At 41.5% G+C, this 26,761-nt stretch overlaps 3 protein-coding genes across 3 annotated transcripts; 2 read left to right on the forward strand and 1 right to left on the reverse strand.

Annotated features, from left to right (window-relative positions):
• Positions 1 to 599: 599 nt before the first annotated feature.
• On the reverse strand, positions 600 to 12,683 carry LOC104967682 (cohesin subunit SA-2-like). The gene is made up of 16 exons (XM_010797194.1): positions 12,663 to 12,683; positions 11,795 to 11,865; positions 11,567 to 11,654; positions 11,393 to 11,473; positions 11,191 to 11,283; positions 10,801 to 10,975; positions 10,034 to 10,173; positions 9,794 to 9,895; positions 9,533 to 9,681; positions 8,116 to 8,244; positions 7,707 to 7,933; positions 5,947 to 6,163; positions 4,939 to 5,046; positions 4,725 to 4,851; positions 2,106 to 2,183; positions 600 to 729 (listed from the first exon to the last, which is right to left on the reverse strand). The coding sequence occupies exons 1-16, from the start codon at positions 12,681 to 12,683 to the stop codon at positions 706 to 708; spliced, it is 1,830 nt and encodes a 609-aa protein (XP_010795496.1). The 3' UTR covers positions 600 to 705.
• A 1,770-nt stretch (positions 12,684 to 14,453) lies between these two features.
• LOC104967674 (cohesin subunit SA-2-like) lies at positions 14,454 to 18,786 on the forward strand. Its single transcript, XM_010797188.1, has 11 exons — positions 14,454 to 14,528; positions 14,655 to 14,778; positions 15,612 to 15,710; positions 15,862 to 15,941; positions 16,100 to 16,207; positions 16,628 to 16,739; positions 16,838 to 16,955; positions 17,051 to 17,154; positions 18,033 to 18,125; positions 18,215 to 18,304; positions 18,420 to 18,786. The coding sequence occupies exons 1-11, from the start codon at positions 14,485 to 14,487 to the stop codon at positions 18,705 to 18,707; spliced, it is 1,260 nt and encodes a 419-aa protein (XP_010795490.1). The 5' UTR covers positions 14,454 to 14,484; the 3' UTR covers positions 18,708 to 18,786.
• Positions 18,787 to 24,956: 6,170 nt separating this feature from the next.
• Positions 24,957 to 26,655, forward strand: LOC104967675 (baculoviral IAP repeat-containing protein 8-like). The gene is made up of 3 exons (XM_010797189.1): positions 24,957 to 25,089; positions 25,229 to 25,411; positions 25,872 to 26,655. The coding sequence occupies exons 2-3, from the start codon at positions 25,246 to 25,248 to the stop codon at positions 26,063 to 26,065; spliced, it is 360 nt and encodes a 119-aa protein (XP_010795491.1). The 5' UTR covers positions 24,957 to 25,089; positions 25,229 to 25,245; the 3' UTR covers positions 26,066 to 26,655.
• The last annotated feature ends 106 nt before the right edge of the window (positions 26,656 to 26,761 follow it).

Raw genomic sequence — 26,761 nt, forward strand, 5'->3', positions numbered from 1 at the left:
CATTTCTCTAGTAGATGCAGGGTTACGGAGTGGTCCAAATCTTGGGGTAAGCTCTGGGACTTACTGCTTAACAGTGTGGGGAATCTTCACAGCATAAGGGGACTGATTCTACGTGACACCGCACCGCCTTAACCACCAGTGGTTACAGGACCGAGAAGAGGCCCAACAACAGGGACAAGGACGTGATGGAGGGAGGAGCACAGAAACATAAAGACCTCCATCCACCTGGCTAACACAGTACGAGCAAGCTACTACAGTCTGTTTATAAATTACTACTTCACACCTGGTAACTTACTACAATTGTAAAAAGGGTTAGACATGAACAAAAATGTATCTTAAGTTAAAAACACCAATTCAACCCCGTTTTTAAAAAAAAAGGAAAGGAGAAAAAAAAAAAAGCTATTATGTATTTTTCTTCAGACACGTCTCATTTCTAAATAGGTTTGGAAGTGGCCTGTCACACTATCTCTGAACAGGAAGAGCTTACCCAAGATTATAAAAGTAAATATTTGAAACAATGTCCTCTCTGAGCAAGCAACACTGAGTGTGGGTCGTCGTTGGTCCACGTGGAGTACAAGCCTGATTTCTTTTTTTTGTAGTTTTGGATTTTTCTTACAGAAAACACTTGTTTTCACATCTAAAATTCTCTTTAAATACAAAGCGCCTCTTCTGTTATCCCAGCGTCAAAATCATCTGGAGATTAGCTTAAAACATGGACACCCCGAGGACCTAGAGGAGAGGGGGAAAGCAGTAACAACCAGTTCAAGTCAAAGACATTTAAGAAATCAGTAGGCACAAGACAGGTAGGTACTAAGAAAACAGTATGGTATGATTTACTCCTTTTAGACAAAGTATGCAAATTAATGAAATGTAGGAGTTGCATTTGACATGTTTTATAAAAGAGAAGTAAATGAGTTTCACAACTTTAAAAATAGGAATACTTTGGTCATACTTAGTCAAAACCAAACTGGTTGGGTCATCTAATTATTTATTTTTTTAAATGTCAAAGATTCAACGAAACAAATGTAACAAATGTGATTCTTGAAGCCAGCCACCAACACAAAGTGTAGCAATAGCAAGCTGTTTTTAATGTTGTTGATATCACGATGCACGGAGTCAAATGACTTTCTGACTTTCTATAGTTTGCTCACGCATTAGATTCATAAATAAACTGATAAAATGTTTCTTTATCAATCATGCCATACATTTGAATAAGCTAGTGTGTGTTTTATTTGGCTCTGCATGCATGTTATGACCGAACATTATTCCATTTATTAGGTTTTGTACATATCTAAGCTAGACAAACAAAACCCAGGCCTATTCAGATTCTTCCAAGCCCAGCAAGGAAGCACATTGTGATCAAAAAGCACAGCCTGATCATTTGTCAAACCTTTTAGAATTCAAATTCAAATCAGGGAAAAAGGGATCTAAGACAGAGTTCTTGTGAGCAGGTTGTGTGCAGCGCTGAAAGCAGCTAAGTCTTCTGCGTGTTGGTTCCTCTCTCAGAAAAAGCATAATAGAACCAGACGGCTCGGTGTTTGGTGAAAAGAAAACAGTTTTTCTGCTGCTTTTTGTGACTATGAAATAACTCAAAAGTTGACATAAAACAGACACATTTTCTAAGTGCTACAGCGAGGCAGAGTGGGAGCGTTTCGGTGTGAGAACGAGCGCAGAGGCTTCCTGAGGCTGGAACATGCTGGAACAGGAATCTAATGCCTGCAGTGCATTCGGAATTAAATGAAAAATTGGCGTGTTTACACAGGCTAAATGTTGGCTTTCCAACCAATGAGAGATGTTGTGTTTGGCGGCGGAGCGTGCAGGCTGGTCAGCGGGACTTGTCTAAATGTTTTGCACCTCCTCATTCAGCACCCCCAAACACAACGTGCCCTGAAGTGGTCTGTGTAATGGGACTGTTTGCAAGACATCCATTCTCCATTTCCTCACATACAGTTGAACTCCTTTTAGTGCGATTATGAGTTGTCTCTTACTATTCCTCACAAGCCACACACACACACACACACACACACACACACACACACACACACACACACACACACACACACACACACACACACAGAGAGAGAGAGAGAGAAGATGCAACCTACCGATTCATCCATGATAGAGGCAGGGTCAAAGTAGTCCGGCTTGAGCTCGGATCTTTCACGGCGGTTCTTCGAGGGCGGCTGGAAGAGAGAAAATGTGTTTAGAGTAGAGCTGGGAAATGAATACAATATCGATATTAGGGGTGCACCGAATGGGAAATTCTTGGCCGAAACCGATACCGAAAATAGGAAACAGTTGGCCGAATGCCGAAAGCGATTAATAGAAATATATATATAGAAATATATATATATATATATAATGTATACATTTTTTACCAATGTTGTTCAGCTACCTGATTATGGAAAAAGACATGATTATGGCAAAACTTAACTTAAATAATAATCACTATTATGGGTCCATAAAACATTTATTCAGCACTTTTGAATGCATACAGTACATTAATTCCAAGTCAAGTGCATTTTCTTTTCTCTGTAGGATAACTACAACAAAGTGCATTCAGAACAAAGCCAAGGTGCTTTAAAACTGCATAAACATCTAGGCCAGTAGGCCTGCAACAAAATAGTGTAAATAAAGACTGTAACAGCCAGGCCTTCAACAACAACAAATGCACCTATAACTTTGGTAACCTAACGTGTTGTTGTGATGACGTAATCAAAACGCGGCGACAAGCACGGCGCGCGACCATGCTCGCCACTTCGGATTACTCCACCACTTGAAATCAAAACACCCGGACAAATATGCGGAGTATGATCAACGTAACCCTGTTCTCTGACATTCGGTGATATTTCTTCGGTGCTAAAACCTTTTTAACCATTTTCGGCCGATCATTTTCGGTGGCCGAATATTCGGTGCATCCCTAATCGATATGGTGATATGAGACTAGATATGGTCTAAGATTTGAGATTGTAATTGCAGAATTGTCATCTTTGTCTTGTTTTAAAGGGTGAAACAGTCAAATGATGTGTTTTATTGTAAGCAGTTTTATTATGGGCCTTTTCCCACTTAGTCATAAAATCCACATTACTGATGATATTTGATTAAGAGTCAAAGGTCAACCATCAACTATTGCAATACCTATAGAGCTATCTGATAGACAATATCGTAATGTATGATATTAGTCATATCGCCAAGCCCTTGTTTAAATATTCCACAAACTCTTCCTGCTCCATCTGCTTTTTTGCCCAACGCTGTGATAATATGGATTTCAGCAAACCTGCTGTATTAGTTAAATAAAAAGAGGATAAATCATTTCAGCAGATATCTGCAGCGTTGTCCTCATACATCTCAATTCTGAAAGATGTGCAGCGTGAGGAGTGCAAAACTAGGGCAATTTCTTGGTTGATTCAACATGACATCTGGATTATTGAGACAGAAAGCAGCATAAGTGAAGAATCCAAATAGACCTTTCTCTGGGATAACATTTGGTTCTCACTCATCATACATCGTGCTTTTGCGTTGTTAGGGTAACCGGTGAAATGAATGCGTCATGTTGCGCTTACAAGTCGTCTTTCATCTTTTAAAACAAACAGATACATCCTTCAACAGCCAACAATTCCCTTTGATGATCTCCTGTCTTTTTTGCTCATTTTGATGTTACATGCTAATATGAACACAAGCTGCTTTGTTATGGATTTTTGTATGTAAAACAAATCAGTGTATTCTAAGAATAGCTGCCATGTAGGCAGAGAATGCAAACAAAACCAGTAACCAAGTGTAATTCAATCAGAATATATTCTGGGCTGAGCCATGGCAAAGCTAACATAGTTAGCTGAGTGCTAATAAAAATCAAGCCGAATGGAAAAACTGAGGGAGGGGGCTGACACATTCTGGAAACTATGTGGCCATAAAACAAAAGATCTTGATCGGTGGTCTTCGAGTTCAACATTCAAAAGAAAATGATAAACAAGAGACGATGAGAAGTCAAATCTCATGGAATGAATGCGTTTCCCTGGCCGATCCGAACCACACGGCTTTCTAACGGCAGTTAAAGTTTCTTGTGTGTCTCCACATGAGGTCTTTGGCCGGCCACTTGTGAGCTGGCGCCAGCTTCAGGATAGCATGCCATCCACTAATAAGGCTTTCTGGGACTTTTTAAGGGCTTTTGGAGATTTTTGAGGTTTTGAAAACGATTGTCTTCAGAATATCTCAGAATTGAAATCAGATTTCATCTGTTTCTGGCTGTTTGAAAAGATATCTAGTATTGCGACTGCAAAATAATCAGACCGTGATGATTCTCCAGATGCAACATCTGGCCTTAATGTCCGGGACCAGATGTTACATTTGTAGCAACAACAGCAGCTAATGTTGCCTCCTAATGGCCGTTTGACTAAGTGTCTGAAGAATACTTTCCTGTTTGTTGAATCTGATCTCCAGAGATCTAAGAAGTCAACAGGGTGTTAGTAATGAAAAGCCAGTGTATCACTGCTGCTGTAGAGAGGACTTTAGAGCATTCGGCTTCATTTGTTTGAATTCTTGAGCTTTACAGGGTCCGTTTTCTTTGTTATTTATTCAATATTATCATTTATTTTTGAGTGAGCTGGTACATTTCATCATACTGTTGTGTCCTTTATGTGCATCTCTTGCCTGTACTAACTAAAAGAACACCGCCTTTTTATTTAGGTACGAATGAATAAACACTTTGAGTTAAATGCGCCTCTTACCAGATCAATGTCCATGGTGTCAAAGTCCATGCCTTCGTTGAGATCATCCATGCGGCCCTCTGATGACATCATCACATCCTCCACGATTGGCTCTTCGTCTTCCTCCATCAGCCCAGTGCCGCGACGACTGCAAAAACAAACAGTTGTTCAATTATGGAAACGTAACTTCAATGTTCACACCATGTGCAGGTGTGTGTGTGTGTGTGTGTCTTACATGGCGTGCTGCAGATTGGTCCTGAGCTTGGCGTAGTTCATGGCTCTTTCCTGCTGCTGGCGTGCTTCTTCCTGTTGTCTCTGAGCCAGCATCCACGTCACCTGGGAACTGCACGCACAACGATTTTTACTCCACATGTGTTTGGTAATTAAACTGGAGATACTACAATGATGTCAGACTGAAATACCAGGCCTGGCGCCTATGAAAAGTCAGGTCGGATAAATGAACTACTCAGTCACTGTCCCAGCAGGAGCAACACTTGGCAGGGTGTTGAGTACAAGCATCTTGCAGCCGTTCACCCTCAGAAATTAACTATCCTAATGAAGTTTGGCTACATATTCCAGTCCGTTGATCCCATTCGTAGAGAAGAAGTGATCAACTCAACTGTATGATGGGCCTGGCCTAGATACATTTATAGAAACCTCTGGTAGGAGTCTACAGGGTTCAAGGACAACACATTTAAAGAAAACAGTTTGTGAAATTCCTGGGCAAAACTGAAATCCACAGAAAAACCCTTTTCTTTCCCCAATGTTCAAAGTGTAAGAATATTGCCAATTTTTTTTGTGAAAGTTTGATGTTTTTAACAGTGGAACTGAACGATCGATTTAAATACTCCTATTCATAAATGCACCCTGAGGACATTTGGAAAGAGTGAACACTTGTCATGAATCTTAACTTTTATAAGTCCAAACTACTTTTATGTTGGCCGGTTATTCATTTTGCACTGAAAAAATATCATTTGAAAACATGTATTTTTTTATTTGAATATTGTTAATTTATCAAAAGGAGAATCCAATTGTAACGGAGAACAATTTCAGTGCTGCACTGAAGTGTATTTAGAAAAAAACGTTTTAGTAAAACTGGTTTAGTATGCAGGAAATAAATATTCTATAGTGAAGTAGTTTTAATACAAGTATACATTTTTATGTAACTTAGATTTTAATGAACCAGTACCCCCTTGTTACTGTGACATCACCCCTCGGGAATGAGGCGCTGACAAACACTCACTTGTAGTCCAGGGGGGTTTGGTGCTGCGGCGTCTGTTGATGGTGCTGCGGTAGTTGATGGGGCTGCGGCTGGTCCTGGGGGAGGGGGTACACTCCCATGAAGCTGTCATCACGCCCCCTCTTAGGGTCTCGCATGGCAGTGGAAGTGAGGTGGGGGGACGGCAACATGATGGGGGTCTGCATGCTCTGCTGCCAGGGCTCGCTGCTGCTGGTCTCCTCTGCAGGGGAAGGTCAGAGTGTGAGACAGGCTGCACAAAACTCACACTTCACGTTCCATTATGCTGCTTTCAAGGGCCAACATTCCTCCCAAGCTCTTTATACTGAACTTCAAATCAAAGTTAGCAAGTTAAGGATTGTTATTTAATATCGTTACAAAAAGACAGGGATCTTCATCATTTGTCTTTTTTCTATAGCTAAAACCTTTACAAGCAATTCAATTTTAAAGTCCTAATGCCTATATCATTTTAATATTATTTTCTGTAGCAGTTCCAGTCATATATTTTCTCAAAATTGAAATGACATTGTTCCTAGTACCATATCCTATGCCAGGGTTAGGCTAAGTGTGATACCAAGAACATGACCGTAATACTGGTGAACTGATATACTGAAGGGCCTGCTTTTCATCATTCAACAAGAAATAGCATTTTGAATAATCCCCTCATGCAAACTTTCCAATAACATTTGTATTATTTTATCTCCTTATTTGAATCATTTGCTTTAGTTAGACGTAGGCCTACATGTGGCAGTCTTGTTCTAAGCTATATGCTATCATTAATAATTAATGTCATGATCTACAGATGTCTGTCAGAACTTTTGTATTCAAAGTGGGTTTAAGTTGACTTAAAACCCCCCCCCCCACTTCATTTTGTTACATTTCTCCCACGTAAACAGACTCAAACTGGGCTTGTATATGATGCAAGCAGATAACTGATCATGAGAACATCCTTGGTCGTCAGTAAACCTTTAGCGAACACAGACAGGAGCCGACCACCATCTGCTGTTTAATCTCCTCCGCATCAGATCGCCGGGCATCTGGGTTAATCTGGGCTCCAGCCCTGCTGCTGTAACATCACTGATGGGCTGGGCTCTAATGTATATGGTTCACATGAACACCTGGACTCTAATGTATATGGTTCACATGAACACCTGGGCTCTAATGTATATGGTTCACATGAACACCTGGACTCTAATGTATATGGTTCACATGAACACCTGGGCTCTAATGTATATGGTTCACATGAACACCTGGGCTCTAATGTATATGGTTCACATGAACACCTGGGCTCTAATGTATATGGTTCAGTGTTTGTGCATTGGTAGGGAGTGGTGATGTTTATAGACAAACAAAAACGCAGGTGTAAAGTTTTAAAGCTTTAGACAATGTATGTATCTGCCTGCCATGACTGATCTGAAACCTGTTTTTGAAACCCCTATTACGTTACTATTAATATTTTAATTAATTTTACTTTTATTTTTTTATTCTTAGGTTTGTATAAATATGTGGTCCTTTTTATTGGATAGTTTACTTTAATGCCTTATGTTTGTATATTTCACTTAACTTTATTTTTGCATATTTAATTAAACTTTTAATTAATATTAGTTTTTTTAAATGTGACTTTTATTTATTTCATGCAAAAAAAGGATCAACATTCACAGAAAGAAAATATTCCCCGGGGATAAATAAAGTAGTTTGATTCTGATTCATGATTCTACGTAGTCAAAAAGGCATAATGATTGTGTGGGTTCCTTAGTGGGGGATACCTTCTGGCAGCTTCCTCTTGGCTGCTGAGGTTCCAGCTGTAACAGCCGGGGGTTTAATCTTCTTGGAGCGGACCGAGGACCCTCTGCTCGAGTAGCCGCTCATCACCGACATGGTGTCGTCATCGCCGCCGGCCTGCAGGGAGTTCCTGTAGGAGATGAGGGGCAGCCAGCAGTCCTCCCGCTGCAGCGCCATCTGGAACGTCATGAAGCGCTCCAGGTACATGTGGCTGAGGAGAAGCAGAAAACAAGATGAAGAAACTCATGCATCTTTGCAGACAACCAGGTGCACATTCCAACTGGGGGGGAAAGAGCCGCGTTGCACGCATCAGAGACACCAGTTGCACCAGTTGTCACAAACACCTGTCACACCGAAGACCCCCGACTGTCGGCTCGGAAGGGAAACACTTACACAGTCCTCTTGTCTTGTCTCATGAGCTTGGAGGAGAACTCGCTGAGGATGTCTAAGAAAGACAAGTTGAGAGGCGGGCCTCCCTCTCCCTGGGTGCTTGGATCTTTAAACGCAAACTCGATACCGTCCCTGAGACGCAGAGACAGAGAGAAAGAAGAGAAACACTGAGCAAAAGGTCATGGGCATAAAATATTTCATTCCGACTGTGTAGTGTCATATAGGAAAATGAAGTCTAACCATCGGAAAATGTCACATGTAATATATTCAGTTAGTATTTTGAACCGTGGTCATGTTGTACTAGTTTAAAACATTAAGTCCAGCAGCTCGAGTTAAACGACTTTAAGAGCTGAGTTTTTAAGAAGCTTCTCTCAGTACCTCTCTTAATACCTTTTATCAACAGATTGAGTGAACGTTTGGAATACATATAATAAATACTTAATGTGATTATTTTGGAATTATTTGCACCTGCGATATGAATCATGGTATTTGAGAGATTGATCATTATTGAATCAGTTCTCATTGGAAAAAAAAGATGAAATGATTAAAGAGTTCCGCTCACTTTTTCGAAACAAATCCAACAGATTTGAAGAATTTTCTTCAGCCGTGTTAGTTCTTTAAAGCCTACATAACTGTCTGTTCTTCTCACAATCAGAACTAAGTGACACATTCAATCATAATGTATTCACACTGCAATAATGTAATGCAGCGCTACATAGACTTTGTACAGTTTAGTATCTTAAATACTAGATGGAAACAAAGCTTGTTTAGCATGTCTGTCATTTCTTTACCGCCTGTGGCACATCTGGCATATCCCGTTACATACTGCGCCCATGTGTTGCACAAGTGTACGGGACGCAAAAGCTAGCGTAACAAATGTGCATACATGAGATTTCCTGGAACCTGGCCGAGATGATCCCGTTATAATCCACATGAGAAATGAATTGTGATGACGCTGGTGTGTTTACAAATGTGGAGGACTGTGAGCCTTTAATACACTCGAAACATTATGTACTTCTTAAAAAGGTCAAATGTGTCACTGCAACAGATAGTCTATAAACACGCTGGTGGGAATTACACGATTTAGCCACAGAAGTTAGCATTGTTACAAACTGAGAGGCCCACATTTTGCTAGACACGGAACACATTGTGCTGCTCTGGATCAAGTATGCAACAGAGGAGTCGTGTGTTTGTGGATCTGTTTCTCTGCTGCGCGTTTGATTTTTTTAGAGTTGGGAAAACATGTACGGGTTATTGGGAAAGGCAAACGTGCAACATTATATCACTTAGGGCAATCATAGATCCAGAAGAAAGAACAACATGGCGAGCAGAAGCACGCTAATCAAAGGGTTATTTGTCTAACGTGACAGTTCCCAGATGCCAAGCCAACAAATGTAACAGGAGTGGAACGAAGCCTTACTTGTGAAGCATAGCGATAGCGTCCCTGGTTTTCACTTGGTCGAGACCGAAGGTTAGAGAAAAGCGTCGAGCCAACTCTTTGATTCCGCAGAATAAAGAGGAGGAGCGGTCGAACCCGTGGCCCAGCTCAGACAGCATCTCATGGAACAGCTAGAAGAAGGAGAAGAGGAAAACATAAGACTAACCATCTCTTACAAAGTAGGACGAAACAATTAAAAGTGACTGAAAGAATGAACAAGGGAGCAAAAGTGTGGTGACTGACCTGCTGCAGACTGATGATGAGCGTCTTGGCACACTGAATCTTGTCGATTTGCCGAGTCTTACTCATAGTCTCCTTGATGATGTCTCCATAATCATTGTAATACTGCAAAGAACGGAGGAAACATTAACATGTATCCCTGTAGACGAAAGGATTTATATGTGTAATGATAAGACAGACAATGTACCATCTGCTGCATGTGTACAGTTCATTATTGGCCATTTTTTATTGATCAGAACGTACCCTCATGTACTGTTTAAAGATGTCCGCTCCCGTCTTCATGTCTACCACGCAGAAGATGATGAGTTTACAGTAGGCAGCGAGGAGGTTTCTCCTCTTGTGCAGAGCTTCAATCTTTAGCGCCTCGTCGTCCTGTTGCCCGTCTGAGATGATTGGAGAAGAAAAAGGGAAAGTTACAAGCTGCACATTGGCCGATTTGCAAAAAGTGCATGTGTCCACATAGCGTCTGTATCTAGCAGAAAGGCGCCCGGAAGAGGATCGTTTCACCACTGTAGTATGACAGACCAGAATCGCCACTTCGCACCATTACGATGAACCTGGGAATGCTTGCTCTAACACTTTATATGAATGAGCTTCAGCGTTCAGTCTGACAGACGTAGATATAATAAAAGTACAAAACTCCCCGGCAACAACATCCAAGGTCCGGCCGAAATGTGCTTTTCCATCTCTGTTATGATAGGTCCGTTCTGTCCGAGGCCATAAACAAGCTACTGCTCCAGTTTTTAAATAGGGATGTCACCAAACCTTTTCTCAAAAATGTTAAACTATTTCTAACTGCCAGGGCTTGGAGCAGGCACACAAAAACAGGAGAAGTCTCAGAAAAAAAAGACGCTGGGTGTAAACCGTTTATCAAGAATCTGCAAAAAAGAAGCAACAATTGAAAGAGACCCTGGCGCTCAGAAGGAGGCACTTAGTGGACCCTTACTTGCTGCCCTTGCTTTGGGAGCGGAGCAGAAAGTAAATGAGCTGCCTGACTTGGTCATTTGTACCTGTGCTGTTTGTTTCATCGTCCTGGTCTATGAAGACATGGTTCAGGATGAAGGAGAGCAGCTCCACCTGCAGCGAGTCCTCGGGGGAATAGACCAGAGGCTCCAGGTGTTCCCTGCCTCCGGACACCATCTGGTGGCTGAAGATGAGAAGGAGATCACACAGGATGGTGAATGCCTGTAGGAGGGAGGAAGGAGACAAAAAGGTCAGTGTGGACAAGAGCAGTGCAAAATCACTTGTTGCAAGTGATGTTCCTGAGAACATGATACAGGGGATTTGATATTATACATCAGTTGTGAGGCGCAGATGGTCCACGTTAAAGATATGCATCAAAGATGTTTGCAACGACTGCTGCTACACATGTCAATGTCATATGCACGTGTGTGTGTCACCTGTTCTTTGACGGCTGTGTTGACATTGGTGAGGTAGCGCTGACACATCATACAGAACGCCCTCATCTGCTTCCTCAGGGTAATCATGTCGTCCTGATTTTGTATAGAAAAGACAGATTTAATTTGTGTTAACATTGATCTTTCAAGTTCTCTTTAAAAACAGTGCAGAATAGGGCTATGAAGTTTGTCTTTTAGAGCTCACCTTTTTGGAGTTGCCCTCAGAGGACTTGGCCAGGTTCCACAGGATCACATAGTGGGTACACTGCAGAGAGTGGATGACTATCTGCTCACCAGAAGAGAAGAAAATCAATCACAGATGAGTTAGCTTCATTACTTTTCTCAAAATTTCACTTTGCGCGTGTGTATGTTTACTAACCTGCTCGGGCATGTCTCCATTCTCTATGCCTGTGTTGAGAAGCTTGAAGTTGCTGGTGAACAGGTCCCACCCCGACAAGTCATGTGCGCTGCAACAGGTGAGAGGAAAACTCCAGTCAGTTTCAGACACATGTAGCAGAGGTACATTATTGCTATGTCTTTAGCACAGGAGATTGGAGAGGGGGAAGGGCATGAGGAAACGGTACTCAAATACAAATAAATGTCTTACTTGTGGAAAGCTGTGATCCTCTTTATAGTTGACAAAACCTGATAAGCATCATCTTCATCAGCCTCTTCACCCTGGAAAGACACATTTGGGAACCGTGTTCAATTGTTATGGTTTACTCATCTGGTAAAAAGACTGAGCCTCCCAGTGCAGATACAAACACGACTTTTCAGATCAAAACGTAAATGTTGATTTGACATGTTGGCAGGGCTCGACAGTAACGGTTGCCAGGTTGCCATTGGCAACCATTCAGAAAACATTTCAACAACTTCTTGGCCTTTGGTCGCCATCAGTGGCAACCAGTTTTGACATAAAGAAATAAGGACAGCAAACAGCTAAATGTGCACCCCAAAAGAGATAAATGCTAATTATTTGTTAACATAAGTCTTGGGACGCAAAATATATATGTACATTCTGCTCCGTTGTCCATCCACTTCTGGTAAAAGTTGCTAAATAAGAGTCCCGATCTTATTACTACCAAAATAAAAGTGCAAAATGAAACTTTAGCGTGTGAATGGTTTTAATTTATTTAACATTAGAAATGTATTAGTCTGGCAATCCAAGACTTCAAAGCTGAAGGGCCAGTGGATCTATGGTGGGGGTCAGCACAAAGGTCAAGAGAACCCACATTTGAAAGGGAGACAACGGATGACCAAGAAACTAGTGACTTGCTCAATTTATTTGTGAGGGATCTGTGAAGAACATGACAACAGCTGCAATACTGGTATTTTATATACCAGCAATTGAGGGTGGACAAGTTTCCTACCACTTAGGTTTCAAATAAATGCTTTACAATAAGTAATTAACACAATTATTTGAAACCTAAGTGGTAGGAAACTTGTCCACCCTCAATTGCTGGTATATAAAATACCAGTATTGCAGCTGTTGTCATGTTCTTCACAGATCCCTCACNATCAAAATACCTATACCACAGGACAATTTTATTTTTTTTAAGCAATATTTTTAGTGGCCCGAGCGGGCAAGTGGAAAGTACGTTATGCTGGCCCGGGTGTCTAAATAGTGCTTCCGAGCCAGAGGGCCATTTATAATGTCGAGCCCTGCTCTCTGTNGTAAAGCATTTGAACATTCTTTTGTGTCACATGTTCCTTATTACGTTGATGCATAACTGTATAGTATCTTAATTATTTAAAATATAAGGTGATTAAAAATGGTAACCGTATTTCAGTTTTGGCAACCAAAAGCTGATGCCTGGTTGCCAGCCTGGCAACCACTTCTAAAAGTTAGCGCTGAGCCCTGTGTTGATTGACACACAATTTAGTACGTGTTTCAAATGTACAGGATCCCATCCCTGCAGGTTATGTTGTTCAGTAAGAAAAGCCAAACACAAACACAAACACATTGCATCATAACTTTTGAAATTAATCCTCACAAAGTCTTGGACTAAAAGTCTTATTGCAGGTAGGGCTGGGCGATATATCGAGTTTACACGATACATCGTGGATTGCACTACATGCGATGTCGTAAATGACTACATCGTGAACATCGAGTATTATGTTGTCAAATCAATTTCCCGCCGCGGCCAAAATGAGCTTTCCTTTCTCCCTCATAGACACAGTCACACACGCAGGCACACACGCAGGCCCCATCTAACTTGCACACAAACATTACACACATGCACAGTGACAGAGAGCAGGGCTCGACATTATAAATAGCTCTCTGGCTCAGCATAACGTACTTTCCACTTGCCCGCTCGGGCCACAAAAAATATTGGTTAAAAAAAAAAAATTGTCCAGTGGTATAGGTATTTTGATAAGCAATGTTGTTAAATTGTTTCGTTTATTAACGCTACAACATAGCGTTTCGTGAGGCGGTTGTCGTTGTTGGGTGAGCAGGCTCCCGTTTGCCCGTGAGCGCCGGGCAAAAAACTATCTTCAAATAAAAGAAAGTCACCGGACGAGTTAAAGGAGAGTGACAGGTAGCATGAGAAGAAGAGGGAGATTTCTCTCCCTCTTCTTCTCATGCTACCTGTCACTCTCCTTTAACTCGTCCGGTGACTTTCTTTTATTTGAAGATAGTTTTTTGCCCGGCGCTCACGGGCAAACNCTCTTTTAATACTTTTCGCCTCATTCTGAAAGAAAGAAGTGAAATGTGCCAACGTGACGGCCGTCTTGGTGTGTGGTGCGAGACGGGAGCGGTTTCACACAAAAAAAAGTGTTACTTCACAGTTTCACGACACATTTTTATTATTTTTTTTTCAAAATTATCTTTTAAATTGACAAACATCATATGTGTAATTCGTGGCACAATTCAAACGGGATGGAAAGATAATCTTTCTCTCTCTCCATTGACTTCAATACATACTTTTTCCGAAATAAGGTCCCATGGAGTTCCCCCGGAAAGGGAGGGACTTCGTCTCTACTCAGCAGGGATTGTCTGTTTTATTCCCGTTATATAACAGCAGGTCCCACCGGGCATCCATCTGTTGGCTCACTATGCATTCTCACCGCAGCATGCTGGTTCACTTGGCAAACACGCTCATTACATTGCATTTAGCTGACTCTTTTATCCAAAGCGACTTACAATAAGTACACAGACGCTCGTCTGTTATGTTTACGATGCCTCTCATTCACCTCTTACTGTAGCATTCTGTGCATTAAGGCTTCACGTGTGACCAATGTCTTTTGTTCTGCTCTCCATTTCAGCTCCAAGAAAATCAGGATGAGATTGAAAACATGATGAACGCCATATTCAAAGGAGTGTTCGTTCACCGATATCGGTATGGCTTCCCATAATGCTCATCTATTATTAAAAAAAACTGTGAAGTTGATTCTGGCTTTTAAAGCATTTAGCGAAACTGTATCATCGCATCCTGTTAAACAAACACTTATGTGATGCTTTCCAGTGATGCGATAGCAGAAATCAGGGCGATCTGTATAGAAGAGATCGGAGTGTGGATGAAACTCTATAGCGATGCCTTCCTCAACGACAGCTATCTGAAGTATGTGGGCTGGACGATGCACGATAAGGTGGGTCAACATTTCTTTAGCTCTTTTTCTAAATATTCTTCTAACACACACGGTCCAGCGGGAAGTTATTACTTTATTTTGCTCATCATACCTTTTCACGACTGTGTGAAACAAGTAATAATGTGAGTTATGGCTGCACAGCTAATCTACATTTTATAAAAATTGCAACATGGATCAGTGCAATATTCAAATGGCAGGAAGCCCAATGTTTTAATGCAGAAAAGGTGTTAAAATAACATTTTGAATACATTTTTGTGGAGCTGTAGTATTATCCGGCTTAAAAACGCATTCTACAAACTCAACAAAATATATTTTGCTCCAAATCCTCGTTTTTAATGATCACGAAAATTCTGAAATAATATTTTTTTAATTTAATAGCTTAAATCTCATCGCAATATCACCAAAAATAAATCGATAAATGTGCAGCCTTAATTTAAAGCCCTCCTTCTCTTACCTTTGTTGAATCTGTAGGTGTAGCCTACTTTTGATTATGTTGATATTACAGGGAGTTCTGTGGTGCCACATAATTCCCAGTGTAGCTGAACGTCAGACTGAGCAGATGTCTACTCAGGCAGAATAATTGAAAGCACCTGTGTGGGTGTGCAGGGCTGTGAAAGGCCCAATCAATGACTCAATTGTTAACTAAGTGTAGCAACAGGAATCCAGAACACACAATGAATGCCTGCTGTTACACTGCCATTGATTCACTAATTCTCTAATTGGAAATCAAAAGGAAACAACGAGTTATGTTTTCAAGGTTTATTTTTTGTAAACACAAGAAGGAAAAGTATTCGATGAACTTAAATGACTGTTTTTTTAATTCTCTTGTGCAGCAAGGCGAGGTACGTCTGAAGTGTCTGACAGCTCTGCAGGGTCTCTACTACAACAGAGAGCTCAACGCCAGACTGGAGCTCTTCACCAGCCGCTTCAAGGTCAGCACCACCTGCTGGACACTTCCCTCACAACAGCCTTATTGTTTCAAACGTGTACACATGCTCTTACGACCGTGCACTGACAGAATATCACCTACTAATCAGTTGCAAAATAAATGATTTCATCTTTAATTGATTTCTCTCTGCACAGGACCGCATTGTCTCCATGACTCTTGACAAAGAGTACGACGTTGCAGTACAAGCGATTAAGCTGCTCACTCTAGTGTTGAAGTAAGTGCCTGTGTTCTTGGTTGTCTGTGTAATATTATTTCCATATATAAATAGAGCATAGTATTTGTGTTAAAGGCTCACACTTTTCAAGAATCACCTCAAGTGCATTCTGATAACTACTTGGTTACTAATGTTTACTTTCTTATTTGCCCCTGCAGTAGTACAGATGAAGTGCTGACTCCTGAGGACTGTGAGAGTGTGTATCACTTGGTCTACTCGGCACACAGGCCCGTCGCCATCGCAGCTGGAGAGTTCCTCTTTAAGAAGTATGTCCGACTGAAATCCAACTTCTCACTGAACAGAACAGCATTAGGGGAATTATCTTAGAGGCTACTTGGGAAAGGAAGAGAAAAAGCAAGTGGTTAACATCAATGGTCATTTAAGGACGAGAGCATTTCTGGAGTAAATATCGAAATACAGTGAACAGGAATTGAGGGCTGTGATACGTTGAGATTTATCGAAATTCTGATCCTGAGGCCAGTAAAGATTCACACATAAAGAAAATAGTATGTGAGGGTGCATTAACAACTTTGTAGCTTTTGCATCACTGAGTTTTTCTAAGTTCACAACTTGTTTTTGTGTTTAGTTCATTTAACAAACCTGTCAGTCCTCAGTTTAGCTTGTGTGTTTGCATTGTGCCACTTGCAGTTGTGTGTTTACCAACTCATGCTTTAATGTTCTCACAGATTGTTCAGCCAGCGAGAACCAGAGGAGGAAGGTGCCCCCAAGAGGAGAGGCAGACAAAGCTCCAACGCCAACCTCATCAAGACCACTGTCTTCTTCTTCCTGGAGAGTGAGGTATGTCATCACGCTGTTTGGATAGTTACTCTCACACATGGGCTAAAGTCTTTCCTCCCAGTGTCCTTCATTTGAGTGAACATGTCCCCCCCCCCCAGCTCCACGAGCACGCGGCCTACCTGGTGGACTCTCTGTGGGAGTGCGGTCCAGAGCTACTGAAGGACTGGGAGTGTATGATCAGCTTACTGCTGGATGACCCGCTGCCGGGGGAGGAAGGTGAGGCACCGGTTTCTAATTCAAACCAACGTCGCTTGTGTTACGCTTCTGAGCACCAACAGATCATTCTGATTGTTTTATGTCACTTCTTGCAGCTCTCACGGAGAGACAAGAGACGGCCCTGATAGAAATCATGCTGTGCACTGTACGCCAGGCGGCTGAATGCCACCCACCTGTTGGGAGAGGAACAGGGAAGAGGGTAAGAGCGGCTCACACATCTTCAAAGAATGCTTAAATGATAATTCAGGTCTTTCTTCGCAAAGGCCTGACTGTAATAACAGCCATTGATCAATCAGTCAACTTTAGAGATGGATCAGTGCTAAATCTAAAGGCACTTTATGTCCACCTCACTTGGACAGTACATTTCTTTTTAAATAAGTCTTCAACCATCATAAGTGATAGGACAGCATTTCATCTTCTTGCTTTGTCTGACAACTGTGTTTAAGGCATTTAAAGATAAAAACATTGTTTTCTGCGAATGGTAGATTGGATTTGTTGGAGCGTGTTAACAGTTATTGGCTGATATTGGGGAATGTATGACACTGTTTAATGCTCGTGTTTACACATTTGAGATAAAAGAGCCTGCTAAATGTTTTCCCGCCATTCTGCTTGGTATTACCTGTAGACAGTTCATGTGTAGCCATTTCCTTAAGGACTGTAGTTACCAAATCTGGTAGGATATTATACCATTCACTTTATTTGTTACCATCTAATAGAAATTAGATTTTAAAGTTCTAAAAATAAACTTTTTTTTTCTTAAGGGATATAACTTAAGAAGCCTTTTGGTCGTTTTAAAAAAATATATATATTTGAAAGCTAAACTACTTATTGACCGAGCAGGATAAGTTTACATTTTTTTTTTTTAAACAGTTGAGATATCTCTCAGACACATTTTAAAACCTGCTACTCAAACATTCTTCTTTTGAACTGGAGCTACATACATCTCTATAAATGTGACATTTGCACATGGCATCAACTTAACCCGAACTCTAACCGCAAATAGCCTCTTTTGAAAAGTGAACTCTACAGAAAGTTCGATGTGCAGAATAAGCTCTAACTCTCTGCATGTACGATCAGGTGATGACGGCTAAAGAGAAGAAGACTCAGCTGGATGACAGGACCAGAATGACGGAGCTGTTTGCTGTGGCTTTGCCCCCTCTGCTGGCCAAGGTATGATACAGCTACTCTGTGTTCTCAACAAGTGTTCTGCCTCTGTGTTCATCTGTTAGAAAACATAACGTTGAATGTTTGTCCCACAGTACGCCATGGATTCAGAGAAGATAACTAACCTCCTTCAGCTGCCTCAGTACTTTGACCTGGACATTTACACCACAGGACGTCTAGAAAAGGTAAGACAGAAAACACTAGTTAAATAAGAGAAAATTGGGTTTGTTTATTTAATTCTAAAGCCGTTTTTCTTCCTCATTGACTGCAATAACACATGATACGTCTCTCTTAACGCAGCACCTGGAGTCCCTGCTGCGTCAGATCAGGGAGATTGTGGAGAAGCACACAGACACTGACGTGTTGGAGGTCTGCTCCAAGACTTACCACGCCCTCTGCAACGAGGAGTTCACCATCTTCAACAAGGTGGACATCGCCCGCTCCCAGCTGCTGGATGAACTGGTGGACAAGTTCAACCGGCTACTGGAGGACTTCCTTCAAGAGGTAGGAGTGACGGGACGCACGTGTTCCTTGAACACGCATGGTTTTACTCATCACTCTTCTGGTCCAATGGGCCTGCCCCTCTAACACTTATCTACTTAACCACATCATAAATTCACCACCATGTTTTTCCTTATTGTTATGTTTCACCTGAAAATGTCAACTTTGATTTACCTGCAATTAGGGCTGGGCGATATGGTCTCTAAATGATATCGCGATATTTACTGACTATATCGCGATATACGATATATATCGCGATATTCTGAAATGTCCTCTAAAACACATACATTTTTTTTATTTAACCCCTTGATGTTTACAGTCACGCCAGTATGATGATTCTAGTAGTCCCTGCAACATATGTCTGCATTAAAAAAATCGACTAATAATGAAGAAAATTAACACATTTGTTGCAATAGTAATTTATGCACTAACTACATTACTACTTGTATCAGTATCAGTTCTTCCTCATTTTCCTCAATTGTTCATATTTGGTTTATTAAAATAATGATATTGTGGTCATTGTTCAAAAATGTCTGCTATTATTATGAGTAGTATTATTATTATTAGTATAATGCGCTTTCTGTCTTCCTGTCATTATCAGGAGTTAGACATGTAATGGCTATGTATTAGATTAGATTAGAACCTTCATTCTCCTAACCTGCTGGGACATTTCCCTATAGCCAATACCTTTTATATTTTCTACTCTTCACTTACTTGTCAGCATAGGTCGGCATTGATGTACAGAGCCGACAGAAGACCTTGTTTATATTGGCATCATATTGAGAGGTGCAGTGACGCGTCCTAAAACCAGGAAGTAAGCTGCTGGTTCCCTCGACAAAAAAGCAATGGGATTTCTCCATAGGGTTTTGGAAAATAGCTGGAAATAAGGTCTGTGGAAAACAAACCTGTTTGATAAATGCACGTTTTGTTCAGCCGGATAATCTCCACATGTCTACCCTACTTTTATAATTTTCGAATCATAAATCTAATCGATAGATTATAAAAGGGTTTTAGGACGCGTCACTGCACCACTAGAAAACAACTCCATCGATCAAGCTGGCTGAAACTTTCTCTCCCTCTTCTTCTCATGCTACCTGTCACTCTCCTTTAACTCGTCCGGTGACTTTCTTTTATTTGAAGATAGTTTTTTGCCCGGCGCTCACGGGCAAACGGGAGCCTGCTCGCGCTGGCTCCCGTTTGCCTTTCACCCAACAACGAGAACCGCCTCACGAAACGCTATGTTGTAGCGTTAATAAACGAAACAATTTAATAACATTGCTTATCAAAATACCTATACCACTGGACAATTTTTTTTTTTTTATGCAATATTTTTAGTGGCCCGAGCGGGCAAGTGGAAAGTACGTTATGCTGGCCCGGGGTGTCTAAATAGTGCTTCCGAGCCAGAGGGCCATTTATAATGTCGAGCCCTGCACTCTGTCACTGTGCATGTGTGTAATGTTTGTGTGCAAGTTAGACGGGGCCTGCTTGTGTGCCTGCGTGTGTGACTGTGTCTATGAGGGAGAAAGGAAAGCTCATTTTGGCCGCGGCGGGAAATTGATTTGATAACATAATACTCGATGTTCACGATGTGGTCATTTACGACATCGCATGTAGTGCAATCCACGATGTATCGTGTAAACTCGATATATCGCCCAGCCCTAGGAGGTCGTAGGGTATATTGGGTTGTACAAGGTTTGTATCCCTTTTTGCACTATAAACACAATCTATTGGAGAGGATTAGATCCTAGCAAAAGTGATATGTTTTCTAGATCTGAGATTAAAGTCAGACTTCAGAAAAAACTCTGAGATTGCTTAAGGTTTGATTTCAGAATGCAGAAGATGTTGGTTGATGGTCTAGGACAATATTTACCCCTATTCTCACTCCACAAACTTAACTCAAATTGTCCCTCTGCTACACTGTACTGAGAACAAATCATTACATAAGGTTAATGAACCTCTTGAAGCCCCCACGGACCCGGGTTCCTGCCGAAAATCGCGTTCATTTTTGCAGGAAACAAACGTCTAACGGAACCCTAATATTGATAAACTATTGAATTATTTATATCCATATATGGGGAAACTCTCATGTTAACCTGATGTTTTTCATTTTTTTTTTCCAAAAAAAACACAACAATGCTAACAGTGAGCCTCTGAATTAGCCCCCGAGCGAAAAATGCTAACCTATTACTCCACCGAAAAATCACTCCTAAGCTTCCCCTTATTACTTATCCTAGCTGCACATTCAACACATCGTTTATGATCGAAAGACGCCAGAATCTAACGGTGGCCCACCCAACACGAAAATACCAAACCTTGCGACGTTATCAACAAAAACCGTACATCCAAGAACATTGTGGGCGCTAGGTAGGCCCACAACGGCAAACATGGGCCTTACCTTGGTTTTGTCTGGTCAAAACGGGTCTTCAATTGCATTAAAACGATAAAAAACGATGCTGTAGTTAATTCATAGTTAATATCCAATGTGACTGTGTCCCCATGAAATGTTCTGATAAATCTAATAAGCAATAACTGCAATTCCGTTTTATCGTTTTAATGCAAATTTGAAGACCCGTTTTGGACCAGACAAAACCCAAGGTAAAGCCATTGTTAAGCGGGTTGTAGGCTACCTAGCGCCACATGTTTTGATTGTACGTTTTTTGTTGATAAACTCGCAAGTTCTGTATCTTTCAGTGTTGAGGTCGGCACCCTTTAAGATTCGCGTCTTCACGATTCAAATAAAACGGATGTGCCTTGAATGTGCGGCCTCAGGATAAGTAATGAAGGGGAGGCCTAGGAGTGATTTTCGTTGGAGTAATAGGTTAGCATTTCCGCTCGGGGGCTAATTTCAGAGGCTCACTGTTAGCCATCTTGTGTGGTTTTTTTTGGAAAAAAACATGGACACAAACATCAGTTAAATGAGAGTTTCCCATTATATGGATATAAAATATTCATAGTTTATTCAAATATTAAGGTTCCTTAGACGTTTGTTCCTGGCAAAATGACGCGATTCGGCCCAGGAACCGGTCCGGGGGGCTTAAGGAGGTTCATTAACCTTATGTAAAAATTTTCTCGTACAGGTTAGCAGAGGTGACAATTTGAGTTAAGTTGTTGGATGAGAATAGGCGGTTTAATATGTCTAGACATCCAACCGCAACATCTTCTGCATTCTGAAATCAAACCTTAAGCAATCTCAGAGTTTTTTCGAGTCTGACTTTAAATCCTCAGATTCTAGAAAAAACATATCCACTTTTGCTAGGACTCTAATCCTCTCCAATAGATTGTGTTTATAGTGCAAAAAGTGATACCAAACCTTGTACAACCCAATAACCCCTTCACGACCCCTCNCGGAGCCCTCTACTGGACACTATGGGTACTTCCCCTTGATCCTATCATACAAGCATTTATCCACTGAGACTTTCTAGACGTAGCCGGCCCCGGGGCGGGCCTACCTGAATGCGCACGCATCTCACTGTATAAAAGGAGGCCTCGCCTCCTGACTGTCATCCTACACCTCTCTTCAGCAAGCAGCATAGGACAGACAGGGCCCCTGAGTAGAGGGCAGTGTTTATATAACAAGGGTTACCATATGTAACCCCTCGTTATATCTCTCACAGGCTCCGCCCTCTACCTTCTAACCCTAGTGGGCGGAGCCCCGATGTATACACGCGCTGCCGTCCCACAACAACACTGTTCCATTTCACTGTTTCTGACCGGCTTTCTGGTTAGCAGCCGCTGCGCCTCACTCACCTCTCCCTCGGTCGTAACCGGAGAAAAATGAGGCTGCGGCTGACAGAGCACACCCTGACGCGCTTACCCCGCGGAAGTGTGCTATGACGTGGAGGACTCCCCCCCCACGCCCTGCCCTAAAGCAGGGGGAAAAGAGTCCTCCAGCCCCTATGGGCCCATGTGCGCGTCACGTCCCCCGGGGCCCGGGGAAAAACGTAAGCGCATTACGCCCGGGTAGGGGGTCAGATGCCCAGTGACCCACGCAGCCCCCCTTCCTCCTCACCAGTCCTGTGTTGCCACAGCAAGCACAGACGATGAAAAGGAGCCAAACATGTCCAAGAGATCAAACTTTATGAAGGGGCCTGGCGTTGACCAAGACGCTGCCGTGCATATGTTGACACAGCCATGGCTCGTGTAGAGTGTGCACGGACCCCCATGGGGAAAGCTTTCCCCGCCTGTCCGTAGGCATGTGCAATGCACTGCTCTGCAAGTGCATTGCACATGCCTACGGACAGGCGGGGAAAGCTTTCCCCATGGGGGTCCGTGCACACTCTACACGAGCCATGGCTGTGTCAACATATGCACGGCANGCGCTTACGTTTTTCCCCGGGCCCGGGGACGTGACGCGCACATGGGCCCATAGGCTGGAGGATCTTTCGCCTGCTTTAGGGGGGCAGCTGGGGGGGGAGTCCTCCGACGTCAAGCACACGTCCTCGGGGTAAGCGCGTCAGGGTGTGCTCTGTCAGCCGCAGCCTCATTTTTCTGCCGTTTACGACCGAGGGAGAGGTGAGTGAGGCGCAGCGTCTTGCTAACAGAAAGGCCGTCAGGAAAACAGTGGAAATGAACAGTGTTGTTGTTGACGCAGCGCGGTGTGTATAGCATCGGCTCCGCCGCACTTAGGGTGAAGTATGAGGCGGAGCCGTGAGAGATACTAACGGGTGTTACATATGGCTAACCCTTGTTTATATAAACACTGCCCTTCTACTCAGGGGCCCTGTCTGTCCTATGCTGCTTGCTGGAAGAGAGGTGTAGGATGGACAGTGCAGGGAGGCGAGGCCTCCTTTATTACCAGTGAGATGCGGTGCGCATTCAGGAGTAGGCCCGCCCCGGGCCGGTACGTCTAGAAAGTCTCAGTGGATGAATGCTTGTATGATAGGATCAAGGGGAAGTACCCATAGTGTCCAGTAGAGGGCTCCGCCTGTGTTTATATAGCAAGGGTTACCATAAGTAACCCCTCGTTATTGTTGACTTTTCCAACTAATCAGATTGTAAACCTTGTGTAAACATGACCCGGATTTCCTTAATCAGAGTTGAGTGAAACACACCTAAGTTTCCGGCCAATTATTTGCTTATTGGCCAGAAAATCTGACCATGTGTTTGGATGTGGCACATGCTCATGATAGACCCAGCTAAAGTAATGCTATGACAGCAGTGTGTTAGGAGGATGAACGGGTATATTATTATTACTCATAGTGGCACTGCTTTTTATTAAAAAAACTTAAATCCCATATGGCTGAAATGGGAAAATATCTTTAAGCAGCCTTCAGCATACAACTTTGTTCTAGAGAAATGTCTGTATGTACTTTTGAAGCATCATCAATCTGAATTAGACAAATCAAGTGTTGTTATCTTGTGGAATTAGTCTATAAGAATTAAATGATGACTTTGTTTTACTATTCTGCCTCAGGATGGAATTATATACTTAAAGGTCACCTATTATGCAAAATCCACTTTTTCATGTACTTTCTACATCAACATGTGTCCCCTCTGTGTAGAGAGATTCTGAACGTTTCAGGAAAAAAGATTCGCTCACTGTTTGTGCTTATCCATTTATATAAAAACCTGTCTGAAAATGAGCTGATCAGATTTTGGCCACTTTACGATGTCATAACGATTTTTTTTGGCTTGTGTAACCAGTAACCCCCCCCCCACCTTATCACTTGAATCTCCTCCTAGAGCACCATTGTGTTCTTTTTAACCAAATATCTCTCAGAGGGGTGTTGGGAGTGGGTCCTTATTTTAATCCAAAGTAACAGACAGAGAATCAGCACTTTTGAAACAGGGCTGAAACAGAGGGGATTATGGGATGCTGCAATGCATCATCTGTTTGGTATTTCGAGCCAAACACTTCAGAGACATGTTTTGTATATATCTGAGACCTATAATATGTTGATGAAAAACTATATATTCGGGGACCTTTTAAGAAAACCAGCAACTTCTTGGCTTCAGTTTAGCTCTATAATGCATTTGTTAAACAAGACAGATGTTGTCACCCATCTCTAATATTTGATTAGACCTGCTAATCGGATGTCTTTCCTGCCAATTTGGGCATGAGGAACAATTACAGCAATCAATAACTACATCCATGGGCATATGTGCTCGTAAATGTATAAAGTTATTTTGCACATTAAGGGAATTTAGATTTCTGTTGGACGAATTGACAAACATGAAACACTAAACATACTTAAATAATGATGCTGTAATGTTAATTGGTCTCTGGACAATTTATAAGCAAATCAAATCTGTTGTTGCTTGTAGTGATGTCACTTGATCAATCAATCAATGTTTATTTATATAGCCCAATATCACAAATGTTACATTTGTCTCAGTGGACTTCACAGTTTGTACAGAATATCAGTGTTCTTGAATGCACTTGATGTGCTGCTTACCTTAACCTGACCCTATCACCATGTTTGTTTCCAGGCTTCAAGTCATCAGAATGGGTTTTCTGGTCATGGGATTGGTAAATATGAACATTCCCCCCTTTTTTCTAATTTAATAACTATAGAAAACTTCTCATGTACAGGACACGACTAATTAAATAAAGAGACTGATTGAAACAAGTTGTAATATATATACTAATGTGTCCTCTTTGTTTTCAGAGGTGCTGCGGTCCGACATGGCTCAGAAGGCCATAGAGGCGGGTCTGGAGCCCAGTGTGGTGGAAAAGACCATCCTGGAGAAAATCAGTACGACTGGCTCAGGCTACTCCGACCTGGAAGTTCTAATGGATGATTGTCTCAACGACACAGCAAAGAGCGATGCTGCCTCGTCACAGAGTCAAGGTACTGTACACTCTGAATGCTAAACCAGCTTCATATTAGAATCAGAATACATATGGTTTTGTGATAGTTGCTCCATTTTAAAAAGAAATAAAAGAAAAGATTAATAACAATATAAAAATGTTTTGCAAATGTAAAATGTCAGGGTAGAAAAGTGCAATAATAAGATATAAAATAAAAAGAATAGAGGTATTTATACAAACATTGGGAATTAAATGAAAATGTCCAATAATGTAAATGTATTAATTTAAAATTAAAGTCAAAGTTAAAATGTGCACATTGTAATACAAGATGTAACATGTATCTCACACAGTATATTATACATTGGCGTATTAGCATGAATTAAATATGAATCCTGTGTATAAATGCTAATATTAAAATACTGATACTGACTACATGTAACAAAGCCTGTGTAACAGTCATTTCATATTTATATAATTCCGCCCCCCCCACTTTCTTCCAGATGAGGACCCACTGGAGAAATTATGGAAGCTGCAGAGGGAAAAACAGTGCAAAATATGTATGGACAGAGATATCTGTATTGTCTTCATTCCATGTGGTCATCTGGCCACCTGTAAGCAGTGTTCAGAAACGCTCATCAAGTGTCCAATCTGCTGTGGGGCCATAACACAGAAGCTCAAGACCTACATCGCCTAAGGGAATCACAAACTCTTGCCAAACATTAATGCTGCTTTCGCACGATCTCTATATTGTATTTTAATAAATAATGTAGATGCCCTGTGACATATTTAAAGACCATGTTGTTTGTTTGAGTATGAGAATAAAATAATGAGTCTAAACAATCACTGAGATGTTAAATAGCTGTTAATACTGAGATGGTTTATTATAAATAGTTGATGTTGATTTTATAGATAATAGAAACTTGTAAATACACACTAAATAATAATTATTAGCAATGCAACCTTCTTTCTTGCCAGAGGTGCCTTTCTCTTGGTTGATGTACTCGTGTCTTTGTGTGTGTTTTCTTTTAGGACATTTTCCACAGGGTGATTGAACTAGTCATCTCATTGTGTTTGTTTTATACCCTTATGTGTCCCACTTGTCTATTTTGTCTGGCTCTTTACTAAAATATATAAATGTCGATCCCTAACTGCCCTTTGCTGTATAACTGACACAATCAACTCTAATTAGGGGCCGACAATTAATCGGTGAGTTGTATTAATCGTTTAATCATGCAATCTGTTTGGTCATCAAGAGTGAATAAATCGGAATGTTTGGACTTGAAATGTTTTTCTTGCTTTGATTTTTCTTACTAGTCAAAGAGGACACCAATGCAACTTTACCCACATAAAGGTTTGTATAACTTTTGAATACCAGTATCTTGAAATGTCC

Source organism: Notothenia coriiceps, unplaced genomic scaffold (assembly GCF_000735185.1).
Source record: "Notothenia coriiceps isolate Sejong01 unplaced genomic scaffold, NC01 NC01_scaffold00037520, whole genome shotgun sequence".
Taxonomy (NCBI): Eukaryota; Metazoa; Chordata; class Actinopteri; order Perciformes; family Nototheniidae; genus Notothenia; species Notothenia coriiceps.